General features: G+C 54.1%; 1 protein-coding gene across 1 annotated transcript; it reads left to right on the forward strand.

Moving 5' to 3' along the window:
* Positions 1-301: 301 nt before the first annotated feature.
* On the forward strand, positions 302-20,777 carry SCN4B (sodium voltage-gated channel beta subunit 4). The gene is made up of 5 exons (XM_025465355.3): positions 302-482; positions 8,940-9,112; positions 10,128-10,356; positions 12,935-13,064; positions 17,058-20,777. The coding sequence occupies exons 1-5, from the start codon at positions 422-424 to the stop codon at positions 17,149-17,151; spliced, it is 687 nt and encodes a 228-aa protein (XP_025321140.1). The 5' UTR covers positions 302-421; the 3' UTR covers positions 17,152-20,777.

Consider the following 20,777-nt stretch of genomic DNA (forward strand, 5'->3'; position numbering starts at 1 on the left):
GGCCCGAGCTGGCGAGGGAGTGGGGTGCCCGGCGGGCTCCCGGGGCTCCCGGGCAGGGTGCGCAGCGGGCGGGGGCGCCCCGGGCTCCGCGGCGGCCACCGCCCCTCCTGCGGCTGGAGCGCTTCCAGGGCAGAGGCGCAGCGCCGCTCTCCTCCGCGCCCGCTCAGCGGTCCTCCGCTAGTCGCCGTCCCCTCCTCCTGCTCCTCCTCCTCCCGGTGCCCTCAGCAGCCGCCCCGGCAGCCGGCTCCTCCTCCCCCCGCCCCGGGCCCCCCCCGCCCTGGCGCGCTCCCCGCTAACTTTCCCGAGCCCCGAGCGGCGGCGCAGAGCTCCGGCGGCCCCGCGGCCCACTGCAGACCGCGCTGCGAGCGGCTGCGCCGCGTCCCATCCCCGCGCCCCCGGGCGCTCCGGAGACCACAGAACGATGCCCGGGGCCGGGGACCGAGGCGCAGCCCGGGCGAGATGGCTGGGCTCTGGGCTTTTGGGTAAGGCAGCCCCGGCTTCATCCTTTCCCCCTTTCTCCACCCTCCTTGCCCCCGGGGAGGGGACACTTGGCAGAGAAGTGCCTTGGACCCGGTGGGCTCTGGAGTGCGGCGCGGAAGGAGCACCGATGCCAAGAGTTTCTTGCTGGCCGCACGGCTAAGGCCGTGCTCCCCGGGGACCGTGCGCGTCCCCTGCCCAACCGCGGCCAGCCCCGTCATTAGTTCTTTGCTGTCTGTGGTGCCTTCGGCTCCCGGCTGCTGGAGCCGCGTGGTGGGGGCTGCGCCAGGGTCTCCCGAGTTCCGAGGTTTAGGCACGCGGCGGGGAGGGGGTCTGTGCCCTGGGTGTAGGGGGTGCCAGGGGGGCGCACGTGTGATTGTTGGGATGGCGCTTCCTACCCCTGCCCGGAGCTGTTTGCAACTTGGATGCTTGTTGCCCAGGCGTTGGGGGCGGGCATGCACCAACTGGAAGGGGTGGAAGGAGGGTGCCCGGGGCGGAGGGGGGGGGGTCTCCCCTTCCTCCTGGAGCTTTTTCTATTTGTCTCCTCTGCCCTGTCTTCTCCAGTGCCCACTGTCTTCCCTGGGGCGCCACACCAAGGACTGGAGAGGGTTGGAGGCTTGGAGGGACTTGGAGGATCCTTCAAGCCCCCTTTTAGGGAGGATCTTGTCTCTCTTCTTATAAAGAGATTCCACAGGGAGGATCTGTTTAACCTGCTCTCAGCTCTTCATTTTTGAGATGAATATGAAGACTGGGGAGACATATCCAGAGGACACAGAAGGAACAGGGTATTAATATCTATTAATATGTACATGATCATTTTGAGTGGCAAACTCCAAGAGATGAGAGAATGATAGGAGTCCAGAATATCATCTCCTCATAAATCAGAGCTGGATTTCAATGTAAGCTGATTCTGTCTCTGGCACCTGTACCTCTTCCTGTTTATATTTATCAGATTTGGCTTTTGGCAGCTCCCCTCATCGGGCTAGGCACATGATATAGGCATTTGTGCTGAAAACAGGGAGACCGGGCTTTTAAGGGCAGTCGCTGCTGTTTCTGCAAATGCAAATAAACTGTATGCTGACCTGCCACACTAAGCACATGGTAGTGGACGGGGGACTGAGTATTTCTTTCACTCAGGAGCCACTGATTTAATGACATCCCTACAGCTAGAGAGAGGACACTGGTGCTTTCTCTTGTCCCTTTGGCACAGATGTGTGCTGGTTTCACAGCGACCCTAATGAGGCCTGAGGCGCCTCTTTGTGGGGTAGGCATAGTGCCGCTGGGCACCAGCACCCCCCATCCCATCTGATCAGCTCAGGTTCCCATTGTGACTGTGGCTGGGGTAAGGGGTCAGTGGGGAATTCAAACTCATACAGCCATTAATCCAGCCCACTTATCAACACCTCTGGTTTCCCTTCTGCCTACTGCCCAGCTGGGTGGTGGGAGGCCAGCCATTAGAATAATCATAGAACCAGTCCTCTGGGGAAACCACATTATACACTGGGGGAGGAATGTGGGCAGAGTCATGGTGCTTTTCTCCGGGTGGAAGCCCCCAGCTCCTCCTGGGACTGTTCAGCTGAGTAGACTAGGTAGGAGCAGAAGCCCAGTGGAACGGGTTTGGATGACTCCCTGAGCTACCCTTTGGGAGCCCAGGAGAAAGCAGAGTGATTCCTAGGTAGGAGACTTCCAGGCCCAGAACTGGTCCTGCCTATACCACTCCCCGCCCCCCTGGTTTACCAAGGGAATACCAACAGGGTCCCCCTTTGGACCTTGCCCAGGCAGCCGCTGCTGAGCCCTCACAGAGGACATGGCTTTGAGCTTGGGACACAGATGCTAAACTTGCTCTCAGTCCAGGAGGGGTGATGCGGAGGCCAACTGGAGAAGCTCCCTGGCAGCATCAGAGCTGGCAGGAAGTTTGGGAACCGTATCACAGAGCTCCCCTAGGATGAGGAAGCCAGGGTCCAGAGAGGGAAGGTGACTCGTCCCACATGACCAATTGATGGTCAAGTGGGATGGAATCCAGGTCTCTTGGGCTTTGTCAGACCAGCTTACCTCCCTAAAGTTTGGTCAGCAGGATTGTGCAGCTGAGCCGAGGGAAGGGGTGAGGCATGCAGGGATCCAGGCTTGGGGGCCCCCAGACAACTACAGAGACTGGGGATGGAGCAGTGGCCTCCTGGGAGTTCCCTACCTTCCAGCCTCCTGGCCTCATATCAGTCTCACACCCATCCTACAGATTCCCCATAACCTCGCAAGACATCCCTCTCTTAGGTGGAGAAAAGTTCATTGTTGCAGTTGAGGTTTCTGTGGGTGTCAGTCCTTTCCTGAGCCTGTAACTGGTAATCTATCTGTCCTGCCCACCCCTTCCTTGTTCCTTGATTTGCTTAATTGCTGTGATCTGTGTTTAATTATCACTTGTGAGGGTGCTATGTTGTGCAACCCTCTGTCTCCGTATGTATTTATTAAGGGTTTGTTTAATGAGAATGCAATTAAGGAGAGGGCTCTGAGACCCCCTGCTGGAAGAAAAAGAAAGGAAAGGGGGAGGTAAAGAGTTCATGCAGAAGCGGGGTGGGCAGGGAAGGGGAGAAGTAGGAGGATGCTCCAGGTTTGAATCTGGACCTGGTGATTGGTCTTTTTCTGGAGATGCTGGCCTGTAGGGTACCCCAAAGCCCTTCTGACTGGCCGCCCCCTGCTGAGATCCATGTGAAAGGTGGATCAGGGCACAGATTCTCCCACTTTGCCCTCTTGCCGAGAGTGTGGGGATCCTCACATAAGTCATGGGCTGGCCGTGCCAGTGCACCCATCCTGTGGCATGCAAGAGAAGGGCCAGGCACACTGATTGGACTTGTTGGCAAAGCTGGTTTTGTTGAGCATCCAGTCATCTCTCAGGGGCATGCTTGTGTCTCAACAAAGCTCCTGGGGGTGGGCAGGAAGTAGGCAGGTTGCCTAGGGAGAGGGAGCTGAAATCTTTCCTGTCTCTGGGCCCAGGTGCCTTGGCTGGCCCAACCCTGCCTCCTGAAGCCCCAGGGGCCTGCACCCCAGGAGGGGTCTTGTCCTGCCTCGGCCCACTTTCTGCCTCTCAGCTCTCACTTTGAGCCTGTCTGACTCCCCCAGGGCCAGAGAGTATCAGCTTCCCCTTACAGTCAGCCTGTTTCCGTCTGCCTTGCAGGCAAGCCCTTGGAGCTAAACTTAGAGTCCCTGCCACCTTGCCCCTCTTTCAGCGGCCCTCCCCTGTGTGTGTGTGTGTGTGTGTGTGTGTGACTGATCCTTGGATGTGGAAAAAAGTGGCAGACCATTTCCTGCCTTGGCATTTACCTTGGAACATCTGATGGTGGCCAGAAGATTCCTGCTGGTGTGAGTATTTAATAATAAGATTTGCACGCGCTGAGTACTTTTTTTTTTTACTTTGGTAAAACTTGGGAGCCCTGAGTCAATCCTCAGACTCCCCCCAATCCCAGCAGCACCCAAATGAGGATGGGAGGGGCCGAAGGCTTCAGAGAATCGCTAGCTAGTGGGTTAGGGCTTTTCAGTGAGCGAAGGCAAAGCTTTGGGGCTCAGGGTGGAATTCCACAGGATCATGAGGACTTGTTCATCGATCCCATGGTGCCAGAAAGAGGCCTCTAATCCTAAACACACATGTGCATGCGCTAAAGTTGTGAGCAGAAGAAATTCTAAGCAGCTTCTTTACTCCAGGGAAATGGCCACATGGCAAGAATTACCTCTCTGAGGTGCTACAGGGTGTGAGTAGAAAATGTGTGGATGGCCTGTGGACATTCTTGGCTGACACTGGTCATTAAGCTAGGGGTGCCCTGGTTCCTTCCAGACCTGTGATGAAGGCCAGACCTGTCCCCCTCCCTCCTTTCAAACACCATCCTCTTCTACTTGCAGGGTGCCTAGGTCAGAGGGATGGACTCATGGGAAGCCCTGCTTGTGTTTTGTAAGCTCGTGTTTCGGCTTTACACGGAAGTTCAGGAGGGAGGAAAGACCGCTATCCTGGCTTGGGGGTGTGCACGTGGGACATGGCATCCCTGACTTTCTCAAGGTCAGCCAGCAGAGCGGGGCCTGCCTTGCACCTGCCAACCAGTCTGCTCCTGCTCCTGGCCTGGCCACCCTACTGAAGCACCCTTCTGGGGGCCTCTAGTGGATCGACACCTGCCTTTGCTCCCTCCCACCCTCCCAGCACAGCATCACAGGTGAGGGAGCATGGGAGACAGGCCCCCCAGGGCTTTCCTATGTACCAGCCTCTCAGACACAGTGGGCAGGGCTTCCAGATGGCCGGGAGGATGTGCGGTGCAGAGGCCAGCCTTGCCCACCTTCAGTGTTGCCTTAACTTGGGCAGGGCTCTGGACTTTTCCGTGGAAGCCGCTGTGCCTTTCCTTTGTTCCCTCCAGGCTATGGTGAGAATGGCAGTGTTTCACTGTGGGAGTCCTGAGAGTATTAGTTAAGTCATCCACGCAGGCACACACTAATCAGGCAGAAATGTGCACTGTCATGAGCTAGACCTTAAAGAAATAGTCTGTCCTCTGTTCTGGATTGTTCTTTTGCTCATTTTTGCTTCTACCTGTTTAAAGCAGTTAGATTTTACTTGTGATGTGTATTTTTGGTGCTCTTAGAGACCCTGTTCTCTGGGTCTCTAAGAGCACCCAGAGACCCTGGCTGGGGTCGTGGAGGTGATTTGACCCCTGACTTGAGTTCCCCCCATCTTCCTGAGGACCCAGGTTCCTGGACAAGGGAGCCAATGAGAGCTGCGGGCTGGAGCTATGGTTCTTCTTGGAGCTTGGGTCCCAAGGGAGGCCTGTGGTTATCAGGAAGCTTCTCCTGAGGGATTTCCTGTCATAGTTCTGTACTCTGTTCCTTGATTTGGAGGAACAATGGGGATCAGAAGCAGAGTTAGGGTGGCCTGTCTGGCTCCTGTCCCTAGACCTCTGGGGGAGGTGTGCTGCAGGGCAGGAGCAGAGGTAAAAAGAAAGCCAGGAGCGCTAAGCAGAGCTAGCCTTGACAGTGTGAGTACTGCTTTTTCCCTCACTGAGTGTGTGGCCCTGAGCAAGTTAATTTCTGTGTGCCTGTTTCCTCATTTTGTGTATCAAGGATAAAAATAATAACCACCTCCCAGAATTAGTTTGAGGATTACATGAGACAATGTGTATAAAATGCCTCTCCTCTCTTATAGAAAGTGCTAGTTCCAGATTCCCCATTTACTCTGTGGCCCTGGGCAAGTTGCTTAACCTCTCTGAGCTTCAGTTTCATCATCTGTAAAATGAGGAAAATTATAGCTACCTTTTGGTGTTCTAATAAAAGTTGGCGTGAAGGGGATCCCTGGGTGGCTCAGTGGTTTAGCGCCTGCCTTTGGCCCAGGGTGTGATCCTGGAGACCCGGGATTGAGTCCCACGTCAGGCTCCTGGCATGGAGCCTGCTTCTCTCTCCTCCTGTGTCTCTGCCTCTCTCTTCCTCTCTCTCTCTCTCCTCTCTCTCTCTATGTCTATCATAAGTGAATAAATAAATCTTAAAAAAATGTTGCCGTTAATATGTATAAATCCTCTAGCACGACGGTTCTTGAAGTGCAGTCCGTGACCACAGCATTCCCTGGGAACGTTCAGAAATGCAAGTTCTCAGGCTGTAGACCTTCTGAATCAGAAACTCCAGAGGTAGGGCCAAGCTGTCTGTTGTCCTCTAGGATGTTCTGATGTTTTCTCAAGTTGGAAAGCCACTGCTCTAGAACAATTCCTGGCATATAAGCGCCAATCAAAGGATCAGTGCTAACTTTTCAGCACTGACTGGAATGTTGGTGGGCAAGTCCTGCCCTCTTAGGATGAAAGAAAGGATTCTTTTGCTTTGGGGCTTTGGAACGCTAGAAATAGTTCTTGTTGACCCTAGGCAAGTCACTTAGCCTCTCTGTGCTTAGTTGTCTCATCTATAATAGGGCTCTTCAATAGTATGTCACTCACAGGGTGGGTGTGAGGATCAAATGGGCCCGGCACATACTACTTGCTCAATAAATATCAGCTATTATCCACAGTGGCAGGGGTGATGATGGGTTACCGCACCACTGGATGTTCCTTCTGACCTTTGGGGTGAGAGCACTCCACTTTGCCTTCAGAAGAAAGGGCAATGTGAAGAAGCTGAGTGGAGCCTTGAGGGCAAGAAGCAGGGCTGCCACCTCTCCTCGGAGACCTTTCTGTCATTTAAAAAAGTATCACTTAGGTGGGACAACTGGGTGGCTTAGTGGTTAAACATCTGCCTTCAGCTCCGGGCATGATCCGGGGGTCCTGGGATCGAGTACCGCATCGGGCTCCTTGCATGGAGCCTGCTTCTCCCTCTGCCTATGTTTCTGCCTCTCTCTCTGTGTCTCTCATGACTAAATAAATAAGGTCTTAAAAAAAAAAAAACACATCACTTAGATGCCACCAGGCATCGTTGTCTCAGGTGAGCAAAGCAAGAGGAATGGTTAGGTGCCATAAGGAATTTAGGTAGACAAAAGAGGTCCTTCCTTGATAGTGAGGATGGGAGAAAGAGCAAGATAATTGACCTTTAAAATGAAGACTGATCCTGGCTGTTTTGGGAACAACACCAGTTCTGAGAACTGCCTGTAGGTCTGAGAGCGGACCTGGGCTGAGAGGGGGTTTCCTGGGGCCCAACCAGGACAGCCCAGTCAGCACAACCAAGTTTCTTTCCACATGGGGCCTTCTTGTCCTGTCTCTAAAATGCACAGTAAAGAATAGTTGGTCAGCTTGGAGCCTTTAGCTCTGGCATTCTGGAAACACTGGGCTGGAGGTGCAAGTCGCTGAGAGGTGATGCAGTTTGGGAAGAACTGGGAAACTTTGGGACAGGAATTAATACAGTCACATGGCTGCTCTCAACTGCCCATTAGCTCTCTAGTCAGACCTGGGTTCAGATTTCAAGTTCCCCTAGAAGATGATCAACTTTGGGGAAGGCACTTTGCTCTTCTTCTTCTTCTTTTTTTTTTTTTTTTTTTAAGATTTTATTTATTCATGAGAGACACAGAGAGAGGCAGAGACACAGGCAGAGGGAGAAGCAGGCTCCACGCAGGGTGCCTGACATGGGACTCTATCCTGGGTCTCCAGGATCACACCCTGGGCTGAAGGTGATGCTAAACCGCTGAGCCACCTGGGCTGCCCCGCACTTTGCTCTTCTGAGCCTCACCTTCCCATGTGTAAAATGTAGGATTGCTAATACCCATCTTACAGGTGTGTGTGTGTGGGAATGAATGGGATTGCCCATTTGCAGCCCATAGCAAGGCTCTGGGCCAGAAGAGGGATCACTGAGAACCTGAGTAGGACTCTCTCGGAGACCTCACTCAGGGAGACCCCAGATCCCCCTTTCACCTGGGGGCAAGGACATCGCCTAGGCACCTTATTCTGATGCCCCTCCTCCAAGGACCTTGAGTTACAGTGGGATCTCCTCCAGGACTCTGTAGGAGAGGAGGAGGGCCAGGGCCCCTTTCAAGGACTCCGGAGGCTGCTCCTAGAGGCCAGGAGTGGACTCTGATGGTTTCCACTCGCCTAAGCGGCAGGGGTAGTATTGGTGTCCTGGGGAGTGGGTGTGGGGACAGGAAGAGCTGGGGAGGGGGCCGGTGCTGGAAGGACCTTCCCAGGAGGAGGGTCCCACGGGCTGCAGGTCTGGAGGGGTCAGCGGTCCAGCGCGCTCTCCAAGCCGCCCCGCTCTCGCGCGTCCCTGTGGCGTGGAATCTGCCCCACGCGTGTCTCCCACCCTCCCTCTCACTTTGTGTCCTGCGACCCCTTTCCCGCCGCCGGCCCCCGGGTGCTGCGGCTTGTCATCCTGGCCTGGGCCGGCTCCCCCCCAACCCAGGCCTCTCCACCCGTGGGGCCGTGGGCCCCGTGGGAGCATCCGGGGCTCGGGGGGTCGAGAGGCCTCTGCGCAGAATCGCGGGCTCCACTTGCCCATTTTCTCTTCTTCGCCACAAGGGACGGGCTCCAGCCTCCACCCCGCCCTGGACCCCCCTGGACCCCACCCCTCCAGCCCCCAGATCCGGACACTTAATTGGGGGGCGGCGCCCCGTCCCAGGGGAAATTCCCTCGGCAAATAGGCGGAGCGGGTCGGGCACTTGGGGTGATGGGGGATGGCACCTGCGGGGATGGCACCTGCGGGCACTGTGTCCGCAGGGTGGGGGGCGCGGCCGCCCGTGAGGGCCTCGTTTTCCTGGGTTGGGGTGACCTCTGCTGGTCATTCGGAGTGCCACACGGGCGGGCGGCTCGCTGGTCTAGGCCAAGCGCCCAGTGGGGGTGCGAAGGGGGTGGGGTGGGGGTGGGAGTGGCTCAGACAGTGTTAATTGACGTAAAGAGAACCGTCCTCCCGAAGTTGATACAGAGGGTGACAGCGACCTCCTTGCCTGGCCAAGCCTCTCCTCCCTCCCAGCGTCCTCTTCCAGAGCTCAGGCTGGAGATCCCCGCAGGGGTTTATTAAGGGAGGTGGTGACTGTCACACAGGTCTCTTCCTGCTCCCCGCATCCCTGTCCCTGGAGGTGTCCGTGGGGAAGGCCACCACGATCTACGCTGTCAATGGCACGGAGATCCTGCTGCCCTGCACCTTCTCCAGCTGCTTTGGCTTCCAGGACCTCCACTTCTGGTGGTCCTACAACACCAGTGATACATTCAGGACAGTAAGTACTGGGGGAAGGACAGACCCTCCTCCCTTCCCTGTCCCCTCACCGGTGCCTCCCTATTCCCTGCTCTGGTCCCTTCTGGACTGACCTCCCTGTGATGGTCCCCAGAATCCACCTTTTGTCATCCTTTCTCCTAGCATTCTTTCCAGAGCTTGTCCAGAAGGATGGAAGTGGGAGGGATGCTTAGATGGTGCTGCCAGAATTTGGGGTTTGTTGGAATTCTTGGCTAGAGTCCTTTGTCTGGTCTGAAGAAGTGCCTGAAACTTGGATTGCTTGTGTAAAAATAATTTAATAATAAAAAAAAAAACAGAAGAGACAAAGACCTGTGGAAGGCTTGGAGAGAAGAAATGAGAAACATCCAACTGGGAGAACAGCTAGGGAACTGGACCTAGAAAGAAGGGAGAGGAAGCTAGGGAAGAGAAAGCTCTCCTGCAGGAGCATCGGCAGGGCTGTGGGCTGGGGGTGGGGATGGATCAGGCGACAGGTGTTTGGTGAGTACTCGCTGTGCAGTCTCGTAGGGGACCCGAAGTGTACACAAGGAAGCCACAAGAGACCAACTCTGGTTGTAATTAAACACTGGGTTCAGAGGCTGTTGATGGACATTGCCTTAGGATTGATCCAGGTCTTGATGGAGGGCCAGAATCAGGGGGACGGGGACAAGTTGTCAGCAAAGGCTGAGGTGGTGGCAGTGGCGGTGGTGACAGAGGGAAATGAGAGTGGTATTTGCCAGAGCCATTACCTAAAAGGCTTTTATGAAGAAAGCAATAAAAGCTGTGCTTCATTCCAGGGAGATCTTAATGACAGAAAATGGGTTTTGCTTGAAGCAAGTGAAATTCAGGTTAGACAAGCGGAGCTATCGATATTGGAAGGAAACCAAGTCCGGGGAGCACCTCTATAGGCTCTTTCTGGACCTGGACAGGGAGGCATCCAAGGAGTGGGCTCGAGTGATGCTCTCTGACTCTTGACCCTGCTTCTTTCCTGGCCACCTCTTCCCCATCCCCCCCCCCCACAGCTCATAGACGGGACGGTGAAGAACGAGAAGTCTGACCCCAAGGTGAAGTTCAAAGATGATGATCGCATCACTCTGGAGGGTTCCACTAAAGAAAAGATGAACAATATTTCCATTCTGCTGAGGAACCTGGAATTCAGCGACACGGGCAAATACACCTGTCACGTGCAGAACCCCAAAGAGAATAATTTTCGACACCAGGCCACCATCTTCCTCCAAGTTGTTGATAAATGTAAGCAGTGGGGGGCTGGGGCCAGGGCAGCAGAGTGGGAAGCACTTCATTTCAGTCGGATGGCAAAATGGACCACACTGGTGTTTCCTTTTTGCTTTATGCTTTCAGAAGTTAATGGAGTCACATCTGGAAGCTCAAATAACTTAGCTCCAATACTTTCTCTGTCACTGAACAGCTTATGATACACACTTAGCCCCTCTGAACCTGGTTTTCCTCATCTGTAAAATCGATATCACCCTACGGTGCCTGTGAGAAGTAGGGATGCGATGTAGGAGTGGCTTGTGGTGGGAAAGTCCTCTTCGTGTGCTGATTATTACCATTCTTGCATATTCCCCTGGCAGCTGTTGATCGAATGCCAGGTATCACACCAAAAGTGCTATGAATGATCCCCGGTGTTCTTGCTTGAGGAACTGAGAGTGTGGGTAGGACAGGAGACTGGTAGACAGAGGACTGACGTAGGGGAAGAGCACGTAGAGGCACAGGCAACTGAGATTGATAAGAATGGTCACCCCACTCTGGAGCTTAAACCCCAGTTGGGGATCACAGTCTGACACAGTTGGAACAATGGGGCAGTGAAGAAGCCTGTGGGGAGGAGCCAGGTGGTCACACGACCCCAGACACTAGATGTGGTTAGAGAAGGGGCTGGAGGTGTAACGCTGGGCTTCCTGGGCAGGGAGCCTGGAAGGCTAGGGAGGCACAGAGGTAGAGACTGCTCTAGGATCCTGCTTGTACCACATTTCTTGTGTGCCTGGGGGCTCCCTGCTCTCCTGGATGATGGGCGGGGGGGGGGGGGCGGTAGGTGCGCCTGGAGAGAGAGATGCCTGTGAGTTCATCTGTTGGCTGTGCCCAGGGTAGAGCCAGAGGCCATCTAGGCAGCTTGCTCTGAGCCTGGAACCTTCTGAGTCTAGGCTGTGTATGGCACCTTCCTCTATGTTGGGATGTTGTCCCACTTTGTGCTCAGTCTTTGTAAGAGTGAAGAGGAGGGAAGGGGCAACAATGTTTAAGGAGCATTTCAGGGTGCTGGGCACTGAGGTAGGTGCTGTCCCTTGCCTTTGCACCTTTGTCCCTCACACATCCCGTTGAGGGGATCTTTTCTCCATTTTTCCAGATTACTTTACTCATCTAGCCAACAAATATTTATTGAGCACCTACTTATGTGACAGACATTGTTCTAGGCACCGAGGATATAGCATGAACAAAGTAGACAAATTCCTGCCCTTACGGAGATTTCCTTCCAGTCAGGGGAGATATGTAGTAAAATAAAGAAGGAAATAAAAAAAAAAAAAAGAAGGAAATGGGTGGCTCACTTGGTTTTGTGTGTGCCTTTAGTTCAGGTCATGATCCCGGGGTCCTGAGACTGAGCCCCATGTTGGGGGCTTTTCTCTCTCCCTCCCCTTGCTTGTGCTCTCTTACTGTCTCTCTCTCAAATAAAAAAAAATCTTAAAAAAAGGAAATGATGTTGTATAAAAGAACATAGCTAGTGTTGTAGAGAAAAAGCAAAATGGGGAAGGAAAGAGGGGGTGCTAGCAGTGTCACTAGGGAAGGCCTCACCAGAAAGGTGATATAGAATAAGCACATTTGAAGAAACTACGAGGATATCTTTGTGAAGATAGTCCAGGCAGTGGGAACGGCAAGTGCAAAGGCCCCGAGGCAGATACTTGAACATCAAAGAGGTCAGAGTGTCTGGAACAGGGCAAATGGCAAGAAATGAGTCAGGTTAAGCCATACTGTGTGGGACCTTGTAAGTGAAATGGGAGCCACTGAAGAGCTCTGAGCAGAAGAGTTAACCCAGAATAAACTCTCTGTAGCGTGAAGAATAGACAATGGAGTAAGGAGTCCAGTTAGGAGGACTCCAGGCCAGGATATCTTGGGCCAGTGAGGTACTGAGCAGTCAGATTCTGGAATTTTTAATTTAGGGCCATTAGGATTCTTAGGTGAATTGGCTGTGGGGTTTGGAGAAGGGAGGGGTCAAGGATGACTCTAAGGATTTTGGTCAGAACAACTGGAAGGATGGAATTTTCTCAGCAGAGGTGGGGAGATGGTGAGTGGAGCAGGTTCTGGAAGTCAGGAGTTTAGTTTTCAGAGCGGGAAACTGAGGTAGAAGGTTACTAGTTCATTAGTGACTACTGAGATCCGATAGTTACAATCCAGATAACCTGACCCCAAAGTCTTCCTGCCACATAGAAGTTGTTATAGGGAGATTCTTGATTTTTCCCACATGTACAAAGGGGGCCCAGAAAGAGGCAATGAAATTCTCATGTGGCAGTTTGGGGGTCAAGTCAAAACGGCTCTGGGCCCTGGGTCTGGATTATTCCAGAACTGTGTGTGTCTGTGGGAGGGGATGTGGGTGGAGGGGGTGGAGGAGGAACCTCTTTGTGTTGTGCCTTCACCTGATGGACGCCATCTTCCAGCTTCTGCTTCCTGCTGGAAGGCCTCCGGAGGGTTGGGGGCTGGGTGCGGGTGGGCATGTCCCAGATGCCAGGGTTGGAGGGCTGTACCCATCGGGCTGCCATCGTGCTGGGCTCCAGGTGACTCCTCCCCTCGCCCAGCCTCTTCTCCCCCTGCTCTGGCCATATAGTGGAAGAAGTGGACAACACGGTGACCCTCATCATCCTGGGCGTCGTGGGTGGGGTCATCGGGCTCCTCATCTTCATCCTGCTGGTCAAGAAGTTCATCGCCTTCATCATCAAGAAGACTCAGGAGAAGAAGTGAGTTGACTCCATTGTACCCTCCGGTCCTCCCCCGGCGCACTATCCACTCCCGTCTTGTGCTGTGGGTGTTCCCAGCATTGTTCCATTCCACTGTCATCTGCCCCCATCCGCCTTCATCTTTCCATCTGTCCCCTCATCCCATCCTCTCTTCCCACTCCTGCCATTCTTTCCTGTCTCCCGGCCCCTCTTCCTCTCCCTCCTAATACATATTTATTGAGCACAAGGAGTTCCCTGGGTACATGAACTTGCTCTTCCTCATCCTGCTGCCTTCCTGTCCATCCCATTAGCTTCTCTCTTTCCATTTGTACCTTCCCAACCTAAATCCTACCAAAGGATTTAGGTTGCCTTGTTTTTTTAATCAGAGAAAATACGAGATTCCATGCACAGAAACTCTAAAATGGGAAAACCCTTCTAGGCAGATGGGAGTCTCACTGCGAAATTCTTTTTTTTTTTTTTTAAGATTTTATTTATTTATTCATGAGAGATACACGGAGAGAGAGGCAGAGACACAGGCAGAGGGAAGAAGCAGGCTCCCTGTGGGACTCAGTCCTGGGACTCCGGGATTACACCCTGAGCCAGAGGCAGATGCTCAACCACTGAGCCACCCAGGCGTCCCTGCGAAATTCTTCAAGTTCACATGTGGGAGACTGAAAAAAAAAATCTAAAAAGGCTTATATGGCCTCCCCAGAAGCCCCAGGGCGCGCTCAGGTTTAAGATAGACACTCAGAGGGCAGCCTGGGTGGCTCAGTGGTTTAGCGCCTGCCTTCAGCCCAGGGCCTGATCCTGGAGACCCAGGTTCGAGTCCCAAGTCAGGCTCCCTGCATGGAGCTTGCTTCTCCCTCCGCCTATGTCTCTGCCTCTCTCTCTGTGTCTTTCATGAATAAATAAATAAAATCTTAAAAAAAGATAGACACTCACACCTCTCAGGGGAAGGAGAGGGAAGACGGGGAGATGGAGAGGGTACGAGCCCCTGATCCAGACTTGCCAGAGCTGTGGCAGGCTCCGGAGCAGCAGGAGTGAATGTAAAAAAGCATTTTGAAGCTGTGTTATCAGCAAGAAAGATAAGAGGACAACTTCGGGGAGTTGGAGCAGAGAAGGTGGTAGAAGCGAGGACCAGAGAGGGTGATAGTAGCAAGGAGATGCAAGGGGGAAGGGGGAGCTGCTCTGGTTCTATTCGCATCATTCTGCTTTCTTGAGTAGACGAAGTTAGGCTGGAAAGGGCAGAAATCCTGCTGGTGGGGGGGGGGGAGGCTGCAGGCAGAGGGGATGTTAAGGGGATGGCACTGGGGGTGGGGAGCAGGAGGCCCTGGGTTTCTCCTCCAGCGCTGGCTGAGATGAAGAATTCTTGGATGGCCTCCCTGCATCATGGCCAGGGTTTTGGAGATTTTGAGAGGGGCCAGGAGCATGGAGTTAGATCATATTCTCTTCCTAATAACCAGTTTTGCTACTAATGGTTAGCAAAATTGGAGAGCAGATTATTCAACGTGTGGTTTAAAAGCACCTAGAAAAGAAAACAGGGATCACTGGGAGCCACCATGGGTTCATCGAGAACAAGGTCGACCACACCTTTTCTTGCTAGGGCGCTGGTGGATCAGGAGATGGCTGTGGATAATAACACTTCTTGTCATTCATCGAATGCCTACCATGTGTTAGGTACTCTGGCAGCTATTTATATAATAGCCATAATTTTTATTTTACAGTTGAGCAAGGCGGGGCTCAGAGTGGTTACATGACTTGCCCAGGCCACACAGCCAGAAAGTCATAGACCTGAGATTTGCACCCTGACTTGCCTGGCTTCCGAGCTTTAACCACTTTCACCATACCCTGCTGTTTCAGGGAGTATATCCAGAGTTCATTCATTCATTCTTTCATCTGATGGCTATTTTTGAAGTAGTGTGTACAAGGCACTGTGCCAGGTACTGTAGGAAATTCTGGAAGGAATGACATTCTGCCCTTAAGTAAAGAAGACAGGACGTATATGCAAATAAATGTAAGACAAGGTAGAGAAGGTAGGTGCTTTAGAATGCTCCAGGGGTTCAGAAGAGGGTGGAATTCTAGGGAAGGATTTTTGGCTGAAGGGTGATTGTGGTAGGCCTCGCAAAATGGATATAATTTAAGCCTTGGGGAGGGTGAGGAGAGGGGTGTTCCAGAATTGCTGAGAGCAGAGGCAGAGAGTCTGGGAAGAGGCATGTGTCTGGAGGACAAGGTGTTTTGTTGGTTGAGAGGGTGGAGTGTGTTAGGGGGGAAGGAGAGAACAACCCTGCAGAGGGTGTTGCAGGGAGACCCCTGGGGACCCAGGAGGCCAGGTTGAGATTGGCTTTCCTCCTGGCTGCAGCGGAGCTGGTGAGGGCTTTCAGGGCCTGCCATGGTCAGAGGGCATTGGAAGAAAGGGTCTGGCTTTGGTGGGACTGGGCAGGGGGAGGCTGGAGGTGGAAGACAGTCCACAGGGAAGCCTGAGAGGGGTCCTCTGAGCATGAGAAAAGCCTGCATGAAGAGCAGGGATGGGGTGGTTTCTCAAGAAGAGGGGAGGTGTTGGACAGCATCTCAGGATCCGTTCTGGACTTCCACTCATGGGGGCAGTTCCCTTTGTCTGAAATGTCTCCTCCCTCCTTTCCTGCTCATCTTTGTGGGTCTCTACTTCTGTGACATGTCTGAAGAGCCCTCCCTGATCCCTGGAAGGGGACTTCCTAGGTGGATCCCTCCTTGGTAAACCCTTCATCCTATCTTTATCACGTTGTTTTACGGTTACTTATGTAATAATGCCACATTCTCTGGAAGACTGCAACTTTTCTGAAAGCAGGCACCCTTCTAGTCTGACACAGTGCTTGGTACCCACAGATTCTCAGTAAGGAAATATGGAGTGCTTAGGAGTACAGTAAGGTGGACAGGAATTGTCTGGGCTGACTATACCTTAGGTGTAGAGATAAGTAGCTAGCTAGATGATTGACAGATTGATCCATCTGAATAGAGGTCTTCAGGGCTCTGCTTATTCATTGTTATTAAGATTTGAATTGTACCAGGAATGATGCCAAATTTCCAGGAACCTAGTGACTATGTTGGAGAACAAAATTGGGATTGAGGAAGAAGGAGCTCCATAGGCTGGAAATATGGACTAAATTTTGCAAGACAAAATTGATGAGGTCAAAGTAGTAAGCCCTTCCTGAAGTCCTCAAAGCCAGCAACACAAGCCCAAGGTGAGGCTAAGCTAGTTTAGCCACGGCAGCCATGGAAAGGGCTGGAGATTTTCATGAGCAGAAAGCTCGGGGTGAGGTAGGAGTCAGGTGTGCTCTGGAGAGCTCTGCACAGCCTGGGTGCCGTTGGGGTGGGACGTGCTAACTTTGGAGCATGTCCAGGTCCGGGCAGTCAGGGGGGTGAGCCTTCCAGGGGATGTCTTCCCATGTGACCATCTCTCCTTCCTGTGGCCTTCTCCCCCGTCCCACCACCCTCTGCCCACACCTGCCATCCTTGATGCCGGGACCTCTGCCCCTTCCACGAGCATTCTTCTACCTCTGGTCACCGCCAGCTCAGGGAGGAAGGGCCTGCCGGGGGTCTGGGGGAGGAGCTCTGTGCCCTTGCCATGTTGCCTGCTGGCCTGCACCCTTCCCCCTGGGATGGCACAGCCTGGAATTAGTTTGGTTTGGCTTCCTGTGAGCACTGACCCCTGGGAACAGTGCCTGGTACCCTTGCCTCCTGCCACACTGGCACGACTAGGTGATGGTGGGCCTTAGTGGGTCCTGTCTGCCTGCCAGGCACTGTTCTAGGTGCTTACTAATGCTTCATGGCACCCCCACAAGGAAGGTGTCATCGTCATGTCCATTTTATAGATGAGAAAACTGAGGCCTAGAGAGGTTGGGTGACTTGACCCCTTGCCTTGCCACCTTTGCCCTACAGAAGGCGAGGGGGAGGGTGCGAGGCTGGTCACGGGGCCCACGGCTCCACTCCACAGCTGGCCCCTGACTCTGGCCTCTCTCCTCCTCTCTCCCTCTCCAGGAAGGAGTGCCTCGTGAGTTCCTCAGGGAATGATAACACAGAGAATGGCTTGCCTGGCTCTAAGGCGGAAGAGAAACCACCAACCAAAGTGTGAGGCCCCGCTGGGGGCCAAGCAGCCGCCCGGGCCTCACTTGCCGATGATGAACGGATGCTTGAGCCATGTCCGTGAACCCACGTGCCTGAGACACCTGCTGCTTGGCTCCAACTGTAGTCTTTCTGGGGAGACATTGGGGTCCAGCCCAGCCTGCCTGCCTCCTCCCAGCCAGGGCTCCCCACGGATGAGGGCTGGCCAGAGGAGGGGGCCTGTGGAAAGCTCAGGAAAGGAGAGCTGGCTGGTGAGGAAGGCGGGGTGCCCCCTCCCACCCCGCCGACACCTGGGATACATGGGGTCTTCTTCAGTCTCCCCACCCTGTATGAGCAATACCTTGGTTTTCCTCCAGATTTCTCGTTAAGAGAGGCTTGTGGGGATCAGCAAGGCCTGCCCCAGTAGCTGGACCCCAGTGAATAGTGTGGAGATCTAACCCTTTTGGTGGTGGAAGTGGCCTAGGGGACTGGGTGCAGGATCTGGGGGTGGCAGCCTGCTGAAGGGGGGCCTCTAGTGAGAGGCTCTGATGGATGCGTGATCCCCAGGTCCCTCTAGGGAGGTGCTTCCTTTCCTCCCCACCACGGGGTGGTCCGCTGTCCCCTCCGCCCCCCACTGCTGCTTGGAGTCTGTGAACACTCCCCACTAGGGCTGGCCACCTTGGTCTTGGGGGGGGTCCCAAGACCTGCTGCCAGGGGTCTCCCCTGGCTTGTTCCTCTGATCTCTGAGTTCGTGAGGGGCATGTGAGGGGGGCCCTCCAGCCTTCATGGAGAACTGGGGCGCTACCTATGCCTTTCCTAGCATTTCTCCTTGGGGAACCAGGACTGCAGAGGTTGGCGAGCCGGTGTCCAGGGCCTCTTGGCTACTGGGGTGCCCACCCCAGCCCGACCAGTGCTGGCTGCCCCTTCTCCTCGGCATGGCGGGACCATTGCCGCCCCTGGGAACTCCCAGGCTTGGCTCCCCCACTCCTGCTCCTCTTTCCCCGATGCAGCAGGTGGCATCATCTTGCTTGAGATGTTGTACCCTCAGACCCTCCCCTCCTGTGGGTTCACTCCTCCTGTGCCCGTGCCCAGCCATCACACCCTCTCCCCTGGCTCAGGGTTGTTCACCTCTAACCCGGGGTCAAGGGCTTGCTTTCACCTCAGGGATCCTCTTGCTTTGGAAGAGGGGGCCCTTGGGTTTTCTGGCTGCTTCCTGTTCAGCTGTGCCACCGCCTCTCCCTCCCTGGGGTTGGGGAGGAGCAGGAAGAGAGTGCTCACAGTCTTCCTTTGCTTTTCTGAGAACTGGTTTGCACACCCCTGTGTGGGGGGCTGGACTGTGCCTTAGCTCCTTGTGTCCCGGCTCACCCCCTCTGTCCCTTCTCCAGCCTGAATGGGACAGCCAGCTCTGGTGTGGCACTATGCGAGGGGTCCCCAACCTGCCAATGCCCAAGGCCATGCCAGGGACCAGGGAGCTGGGGTGGTGCCAGCAGAGGCCCCCTGGACGTGATGGGATCTTGGAGCTGTCGGGGTCCCCGACAGGGAGAGCAGCCCTCTCTGACACTGTGTCCTCTAGGCCTGAGAGGGAAAGGGGCAGTAGAGGTTATGGGGGCTGCCTCAGGATCCTCCCTGTCAAAAGGCAGCTGCAGGCTTCCCCTAGGGCGGAGGCAGGGGAGGCGAGGAGCAGCAGCTCCTGCAGGGCGCCTGGCTGGGGCCCACGGCCCTCACTGCATCTGATGGGTTTGCAGGGTCCCACTCTGATCTGCCTCCGGGGCTCCCATCCTTGTCCCCCCAAGAACCCTAGGTTCAGGTTCAGATTATCCTGGCTTGAGAGCAGACAGACCAGAACTACCAGGCATTTGGAAAACTTCTTGTGGCTACCTTCAGGAGAACGGTTTTCTTCCCCCTTCCCAGTTCCAACATTTGAACAAGCTGAGTCGCCTGGGCTCCTCTTACTCTCTTCAGAGGAGGGGGGCGGTGGGGGAGGAGTGTCACCCTCTCCACTCCTGGGTCTGTCTCTTGCTGACTGATAGGTGGGTCATGCATCTTCTCTGGGCTCAGCTTTCCCCATCCATAAAGTGGGTGTAATCATATTTACCTACCTCCCAGGATTGTTGTGAGGCTCGGCGAGTTTTTGTCTAAAAAAAAATCGTTTTGGCTTGGAAAGGGATCTTGGAGGCCAGGCATTATAAGTGGAGGGATTTTTCCAAGTCCATCCTGTCCTCACCTCTGTGTCCCCTCCCTAGGAGATACACACGCACAGACATACATGCACATGCACGCATGCACTTTCTCTGTCTCTCTCACTCACTCTTGCTCTCTCTCTCTTCCCACTCCTCCCCCTTGGGATTATTTTAGTCTTTGTAATATTAGAAACCTTGGCACTGATGCTTAAAGGTACTTATCCATGGCTTTTGTTTGGGAGTTTTCAATTCAGGTGATAGAATAGGGACTGTAGGGGGACATTTTTGGTGGCCCCAATGCCTGGGGGCATCATGGACATTTAGTGAGCAAGTACTAAGAATGCTCAGCTTCATCCTCACAGCAGAGAAGTGTTCTGCTCCAGTGCTGGGGTGAGACCCATGGAGGAGCACTGGATGGATTGCAATGGAATGTATATGGGCAGAGCCATCTTCCCAAGCAGAGCCTCAGTGTGTGCAGATCTCAGAGGGCGGTCTCCAGGGGCTGGTGAGGGTGTTTCCAGGGCTGGTGGGCTAGAGAGAGCCATTTGTAGGATTGATCTTGGAAGCCCTGCAGGCATCAGCTGTGCTGATAGTAAAGTCACTAAGACCAAAGACAGTCTTTCCTAGCTCTCCATCCTTGACTTCAAACCGAGACCTCAGCATTCCAGGCCTTGGGGTTCTCCCTGGGTAGGAATTGAGCAAAAAGCCATCAGAATGAACCTGTAAGGTGAGGGTGGCCTGGGAGAGGGGCCGATGGAGCTCAGACCTTTCCCACCTGGCTGGCTGACCAGAGCTGGAGGTGAAGCGAGGGGTGTGACAGCGTGCCCTTGAGATGGTGGCAGGAGAGGGTGTGCGAGTGGAGACACACACCTGTGGACTGGGGGCTGTGCATGGAAGAGCAGATGTATGGAGGTGTGTGTGTCTGAGATGGGGGAGACTCTGCACACGTGGGGAGCCATCTTCCCTGGCTGGATCTATACCTGTTGGGACATCAGGAGCCTGAGAAAGGATAGGAGACTGAGAGGAAGACCAGCCATGCTCTTAGGTTCCATAACTCCATGACTCCCTCCCTGTTAGGGACAGCTGCCATGAGTGCTGGGGGAGGGGGGGCAAGGAGGGGAACTTCTCAAGAAACCCTACAGCTTGCTTCACTTTACTCTGTCCCAGGTTGGAGTCCCGCCCCTCCCACCTCCCACCTGATATTCAGAGCTTATGACTATCTTATGCATGGTTTATTCCTCTGGCTTGGATGACAATACCCATAGTCAATTGTTTTATATAACTATAGATCAAATCAGTGCAGCAATAGGTCTGGGAGGCCTCTGGTCCATGGGTGCCTCTGGGAGGCACACATATGCACACACCCAGCAATGACTTGTGTTCAAGCACAGAATGGATGTGATCAACTATCTTGCCTTTATAACATGTTTGGCATTGTAGAATTTTATTTAGCTTTGCCTTGGATGAAATAAAAATT

Source organism: Canis lupus, chromosome 5, assembly GCF_003254725.2.
Source record: "Canis lupus dingo isolate Sandy chromosome 5, ASM325472v2, whole genome shotgun sequence".
Taxonomy (NCBI): domain Eukaryota; kingdom Metazoa; phylum Chordata; class Mammalia; order Carnivora; family Canidae; genus Canis; species Canis lupus.